Source organism: Psammomys obesus, unplaced genomic scaffold (genome assembly GCF_907164565.1).
Source record: "Psammomys obesus unplaced genomic scaffold, mPsaObe1.curated_primary_1811, whole genome shotgun sequence".
Classification (NCBI taxonomy): domain Eukaryota; kingdom Metazoa; phylum Chordata; class Mammalia; order Rodentia; family Muridae; genus Psammomys; species Psammomys obesus.
Genome location: NW_026585504.1, coordinates 46,755,832 through 46,763,398, shown reverse-complemented (window position 1 = coordinate 46,763,398; position 7,567 = coordinate 46,755,832). Strand labels below are relative to the sequence as shown.

At 37.5% G+C, this 7,567-nt stretch overlaps 1 protein-coding gene across 1 annotated transcript in view; it reads left to right on the top strand.

Moving 5' to 3' along the window:
- The first annotated feature begins 692 nt into the window (after positions 1-692).
- Positions 693-7,567, top strand: part of Serpinb10 (serpin family B member 10) — a 21,451-nt gene continuing 14,576 nt past the window's right edge. The window contains exons 1-2 of the mRNA XM_055600155.1: positions 693-860; positions 4,200-4,265. Of these exons, the coding sequence (XP_055456130.1) occupies positions 693-860; positions 4,200-4,265 (234 nt within the window). The remainder of the gene's footprint in view (positions 861-4,199; positions 4,266-7,567) is intronic.

Here is a 7,567-nt window from a genome sequence, read left to right as displayed (position 1 = left end):
GGGCCCTGCTGGTTGAAGTTATAGTCCTTCAGGTCTGGATAGCATTTCTAAGCTCAGCCCTAGATGGAGGACTTTCTCTCCTCAGCAGGGTCACCTAGTCTCTGCCTGACCTCATCTGGAGAGTGTCTTTAGGCGCAGATACCTCTAATAATATCTCATATAGGACCTTTGGCACAGTTCCCTGCTAGCACTCGCTCTCCCTGTGCCTATAGAATAATCAGGTGCTGTGTTCCTATTCATATGATAGGACCATGCTGCCAAATAAAAAAAAAAAAATCCTTGAAATTTCTAATTCCAAGAAATTATGTACATCTATCCTGGGAGTACTTTCCCCCAAGCCACAAGAACTATGTAGCCTCTGTTTACCTTGAATAAAGAAATAAAGCTGAGCCATCTCACTGAAGTATTCCCGGGAGGTCATTCCATCATATTTGTGGGCCATTCAAATCCCCAGTTCATCGCTGCTGCTCCCTTTTTCCTGAGAACCAGTGGCCAATGACCCCAGGAATCAGGGAGAGCCAAACAGAGGTTGGTGGATTAGAATTTTGTTAAAATCAATTCTGTCCTTATGAATAGTTGTACATATAGCTGAATCTCTATGTGGACAAATGCTTTTATAAAAATAACTTAAATGGAAAAGATTTAACATTTACATGTTCTCTATCTTATGCTTTTCATAGGTTTTTTTCCCAATGGCATCTCTAGCAGTGTCTGTCAACCAGTTTGCCCTGGAGTTTAGCAAGAAGCTAGCTGAGTCTGCTGAGGGTAGAAACATCTTCTTTTCGCCTTGGGGCATCTCTACTTCCTTGGCTATGGTGTATTTGGGTACCAAAGGGACCACTGCAGACCAGATGTCCCAGGTGAGTGGTAAAGCCAACCATCCTCTATTGTATAAAAGTTAAATGGTGTTTTTGTTTGTTTGTTTACTTTCATCTGGGTCCTGAAAATCGAATAGCCCACATTTTACAATAATATCTCTCAAAACACTTAGAAAATACTGCACCATATGATGAAGTCCATTGTGAGATACCTATTTGAAGTTGTTTGGGGTCAACTGTGGTGGCTCACAACTTTAATTCTGGCAGCCAAATCTCCATTGAGTTCAAGGCAAGCCTGGCTTAAATAGCAAGGTCCAGGCTGCACAGTGACATCCTCTCCCAACAAGAAAGTTGTTCTTTCAAAAATAATTTAAGATCCTGTGTCCTCCAGAAAAATAGCTGAATGATAAGGTCATACATTTTAGTTTGGCGCCAGATACTGTTTTGATTTGATAATAAACCTGTTTTTAAAACTAACATTCAGACTTTAAGCAGTAAAACTGCTCAGCATCCTGCTTATAGGAACAATTAAAGAAGTATAGATGTGTGTGGTGGCTCACTCTTGCAATTGAAGCTTTGAGGGGCTGAGGCAGAAGGATAGCCATGAGTTCTAGAACAATGTGCAGAACACAATGAATTTATGACAGCCCAGAAATACAAAGTAATACTCTATCTTGAACAAAACAGCAACAAAAGAATTGTTTTCACATTCTGTTTGGTCACATCTTTATTTAAACCCTGGTTGCCTTGTTGAAATGAAAGAGCTCAGAGGTAGTACTTAAACGTTAAAATATTGTGTAAAATTGTTTGTTTGTTAAAGTTGTTATAAGCACCCTCTGTATGTGTATACATTGTATACACATACAGAGAGAGAGAGGGAGAGAGAATAAAATATATAGCAAAACATCCATATGTATATATGTGTGTAATCACATATGTAATCACATATATACATATGTATGTGAATACATAGGTATGTGAATACAACTAAATAATGATTTTTAATTGGTTAATAAGGTTTACCTATAGATTCGTTCTTAGGCGGACTCTATTTTGAGTCCATTTTACGCGAATATATTTATGGGTAATGCTTGCCCATGCTTTAATTATTAATGACTTCAGTTCCAACGAGTCTAAAGAGCTTGCTATGTGCCTCATTATTTTAGGGCAGGTGGTCCTTACTCTGTTATTTTGAGTCAGTACATCTCGTGGTAGGATGTTTGTCACTGCTATTGCAATCTGGGCCCAGGACGTTACACTGTGGCACACTGTAGCGGAAACAGGAGGACCACATCCTTCCTGCTAGCTTCCAAGTAAAGTGCTGGCATGAGCATGAAGGGTACATGAAGGTTTGTACATGGCAAGTTATTATTTGTTACTAGAAATAAATTAGCTAGAAAAAAAAATTAAATCTGAGTTTTTCAGACAACTGAGGCAAAAGCAGTTTTGATTAAATTTTCCAGATGGTGGTATCAATTGAACACTGTACCTTTTCACATTTTTCTGTTTAATTTATATACTTATTATAGGGTACAATGAGATAAGATATATATACAGTGCATACTGATCATATTTTGCTTTTCTCGAATATTTGCATTTCTGTTTTAGGACTTTCTGAATCCCTGGCCTCTAAATCTTTTCACAATATAGAATAGATTGCGAATTAGCTTCACCTTGTTTTGAGCAGAATACACAATCTTATTGTTGCTGTCTAGCTATGTTCTGGTACCAGATGACCAATTTTCCTCCATCTTTTTCCTGTTTCAGTTGAGGATATCAAGACAAAACATACTCAAACCTACTTTCTTCTAACAGTTTTTACAGCATGCATTACTTCTGAGGCTAGACGTGTGCACAGTGCATACTCAAATTCACTAAACTCTGCTACTTTGTACCCACAAATACCATTAGATCCCACAGCTGAAGGTTGGGTCCCCAAGGTTTCTTCTCTGTTTCAGGTACAGTCAGAGCTCTGGGCTATTTTCCTGTTCTGACCAAACAGCTATAAACCTAAATTCCCATAAAACTTATCTCAGTTAATTTGCTAGTTGGCACACAGCACAAGATGCTTATTTATTGGCTCTTCCTAAAGAATTCTACAAACTGTGTAGATGAAGAAATGGGTAAGGTAACGTTTGGAGTGCCTACGCCAACATTTTCCATGACCTTTCCTAGAGCACAAACCTATGGGAATCTCCAGATGTTCACCTACTTTCTGAACCCTGTCATCTGGCATTTTAGGGAGACTCCATTGTGTTTTTGAAAGATCAGATAGCAAGATAACTGGTCTAGAGTGTGATCTGATGCTAACAGACTGACACTGAGAACACCCATCAAGACGGGATTTTTTTTCCTTTATCCAAAAGGATACTTTCAGTACTCTTTCTCTAGATATGGAGCAAGTGGTGTTTTTTCCTAAGGACTTCTATCAAACAAGAAGTTTAGAGGATTTCTTGATGGCATTGTTAAAGATAGAAGAAGGAAGGAAGGTTATATTCTTAGTTTCTGTGATCCATTTTGAGGAAGAGAAACTAATATCTATGGAGTGGTCTTAAAGAGGAAGCAGGTTAAAAAGAGGCCAAGGGAAAGTTAATGTATGAGGCATAAATATTGTTCCAATGTATGCCCTAATGTTTTTCTACTACTTGGGAAATAGGAGCCGAGATTATGGGAAACAGGAGCCAAAATCCTAATTGTACTTGTTGAGACAAAATATTACACATCACATATAATAGGACTTTTACATTTCTATGAAATAAACTAAGTAAGTTTCCATATATGGAATCCTAGCTTTATCCTTTTTGCTACCAAACTCCCAAATGTCCTCCCTTTACACACGAGTAATATTGCACTGGGAAGAACACATTTTTTTCTTTTTATGCAGGTATTGACCTTAGTAGATTTTGTAATTTGACACTTAGCTCTCTTTTCAAAATATCATTGAGTAAAATATGCAAAACTAGCAAATTTTACTTTAGGATATTTTTAACATTGTCATAAATATCCTGAAGTATATGACAGTAAAGCCATAAGCAACTTAAAATAGATTTTTAAAAAGTTTCATTTAAAGAATGTTTTTCCCTCTACTATTTATTTATTTAAAATTTTATTTATATTTTAAAAGTTTTTCTCTATATGATATTCCTGTATTTCTTCGTTTTGTTTTTATTATTATTGTTGTTATTATCATTTATTACAATTTTTTCAATTTGTATTAAGTCACTCTAGTGACATTATATGAGCTCAGTTGGAGCCTCTTTGGTTAGTTATTTATGTGTTATTTGGTCATAAGAATTACTGGTCGATTTTTACAAATATGTTATTTTTCATGTGTACTTCTCTGCAAAGTATATTTATTTGCCTTTTTTATTGATATTACAGGTACTTCAATTTGGCAGAGGCCGAGAATTCAAATCTGGTCCTGATAGTGAAAAGAAAAGAAAAATGGTATTTATATATTTAGTATTATTTGTCAGCAGTGAAGCGATTACTTTTTTAATCTTTATTTGTTTATTTATTTTTATTAATTACAGTAAATTCCTTTTGCATCCCTCCTGTAGCCCTCTCCCTCTTTCCTTCCCAATCACATGCTCCTTCCTTCTTCTCCACCCATGCCCTTTCCCCAGTCCACTGATGGGGGAGGTCCTCCTCCCCTTCCATCTGATCCTAGTCTATCAGGTCTTATCAGGACTGGCTGAATTGTCTTTCTCTGTGGCCTGGTAAGGCTGCACCCCCCTGAGGGATAATCAGTTTATGGCAGAAAGTCTCTGTTCCCATTACTAAGGAACCCACTTGAACACTGAGCTGCCATGGGCTACATCTATGCAGGGGTTCTAGGTTATCTCCATGAGTGGTCCCTGGTTGGATTATCAGTCTCATAAAAACCCCCTATATCCAGAATTTATGGTTCTATTGCTCCCCTTGTGGAGCTTCTGTTCCCTCCAGGTCTTTCTATCTCCTCCTTCTTTCATAAGATTTCCTGCACTATGCTCAAAGTTTGGCTATGAGTCTCAGCATCTGCTTTGAGACTCTGCAGGGTCCAGTCTTTTAAAGGCCCTCTGTGGTAGGTTCCTTTCCTGCTCCCTGTTTTCCCCCCTCTTCTGATGTCCATTCTCTTTGACTTTCTGAATGAGGATTGAGCATCTTACCCTCTTCCTTGATTAGCTTCTTTAGGTGTACAGATTTAGTATGTTTATCCTATATTATATGTCTAATATCCACTTATGAGTGAGTGTATACCCTGTGTGTCTTTCTGCTTCTGGGATACCTCACTCAGGATGATCTTTTCTAGATCCCATCATTTGCCTGCATATTTCATGATTTCCTTGTTTTTAATTGTTGAGTAGTATTTCATTGTGTAAATGTACCAAATTTCTGTATTTATTCCTCAGTTGAGAGACATCTGGGTTGTTTCCAGGTTCTGGCTATTATAAATAAAGCTGCTACAAACATGGTTGAGCAAATGTCCTTGTTGTGTACTTGAGCCTCTTTTGGATATATGCTTAGGAGTGGTATAGCTGGATCTTGAGGAAGTGCTATTCATAACTGTCTGAGAAAGTGTCAGATTGATTTCCAAATGGTTGTGTAAGTTTATGCTCCTGCCATCAATGGAGTAGGATTCCCCTTTCTCCACATCCTTTCCAGCACGTGTCGCCAGTTGAGTTTTTGATCTTAGCCATTATGATTGGTGTAAGGTGAAATCTCAGGGTCGTTTTGATTTGCTTTTCTGTGATGACTAAGGATGCTGAACATTTCTTTAAGTGTTTCTCTGCCATTTGATATTCCTCTGTTGAGAATTCTCTGTTTAGCTCTGCACCCCATTTTTTAATTCGATTACTTGATTTGTTGCTTTTTAACTTCTTGAGTTCTTTATATATTCTGGATATTCGCTCTCTGTCAGATATAGAATTGGTGAAGATCCTTTCCCAATCTGTAGGCAGGCATTTTGTTCTGACACCAGTGTCCTTTGCTTCACAGAAGCTTTTCAGTTTCATAAAGTCCCATTCATTGATCTTAGAGCCTATGCTGTTGGTGTTCTGTTCAGGAAGTTGTCTCCAATGCCAATGAATTCAAGCTCTTCCCCAGTTTTTCTTCTAAGAGGTTTAGTGTGTCTGGTTTTATATTGAGGTCTTTGATACACTTGGACTTCAGTTTTGTGCAGGGTGATAAGTATGGATCTATTTTCATTTTTCTACATGTAGACATCCAGTTGGACCAGCACCATTTGTTGAAGATGCTATCTCTTTTTCCATTGTATGGTTTTGGCATCTTTGTCAAAAATCAGGTGTCCATAAGTGTGTGGGTTTATTTCTGGGTCTTCTGTTTGGTTCCATTGATCCACCATTCTGTTTTTATGCCAGTACCATGCAGTTTTTATTACTGTTGCTTTATACTACAACTTGAGATCAGGGATGGAGATATCTCCAAAGATCTTTTATTGTTGAGGATTGTTTTAGCGATTCTGGGTTTCTTGTTATTCCATATGAAGTTGAGAATTTTTCTTCCAAGGTTTGTAAGGAATTATGTTGGTAATTTGATGGGAATTGCATTGAATCTGTAGATTGCTTTTGGAAAGATGGCCATTTTTACTATGTTAATCCTGCTAAGCCATGAGCATGGGAGATGTTTCCATCTTCTGATATTTTTTTCTTTAGAGATTGGAATTTTTTTTATAAAAGTCTGACTTGCTTGGTTAGAGTCAATCCAAAGTACTTTATGTCCTATATGGCTATTGTAAAGGGTGTTGTTTCACTAATTTCTTTCTCAGCCCTATTTTCTCTACTTACCAAAGTTGAATCAAGACCAGGTAAATCAATTTAATAGTCCTATATCCCCTAAGGAAATAGAAGCATTCATCAAAAGTCTCTCATCCAAAAAACAAACAAACAAACAAACAAACAAACAAACCAACCCAGGGCCAGATGGTTTCAGCACAGATTTTTACCAGACATTCAAAGAAGAGCTAACTCCAATACTCTTCATACTATTCCACAAAATAGGAACAGAAGGAACACTACCAATCTCATTCTATGAAGCCACAGTCACTTTGGTACTGAAATCTTACGAAGACACAACAAAGAAAGAGAATTTCAGGCCAATCTCCCTTATGAACATCGATGTAAAAATACTCAACAAAAGACTTGCAAACCAAATACAAGAGCACATCAAAGCTATCATCCAACATGACCAAGTAGGCTTCATCCCAGGTATGAAGGGGTGGTTCAATATATGGAAATCCATCAATGTGATCCACCATATAAACAAACTGAAAGAAAAGAAAAACACATGAAATCTACTTCGATGCTGAAAAAGCATTTGATAAAATCCAATACCAATACATGTTTAAAGTCTTGGAGAGATCAAGGATACAAGGCATTTACCTAAACATAGTAAGGCAATATACAGTAACCCTATAGCCAATATCAAACTAAATGGAGAGAAACTTAAATCAATACCACTGAAGTCAGGGAGAAGGCAAGGCTGCCCACTCTCTCCATATCTCTTCAATATAGTTCTTGAAGTCCTTGCAAGAGCATAAGACAATTAAAGGAGATCAAGAGGATACAAATTGGAAAGGGATTACTTCTCTTTCATTATTATCATTTATTGCAATTTATTCAATTGGTGTCCTGGCTGTGGTCCCCTCCCTTGTCTCCTCCCAATTCTACCCTCCCTCCCTCTTCTTCCCCTCTGTCCCTCCCCTAGTCCACTGATGAGTGAGGTCTTCCTCCAGTTCTATTTGACCGTAG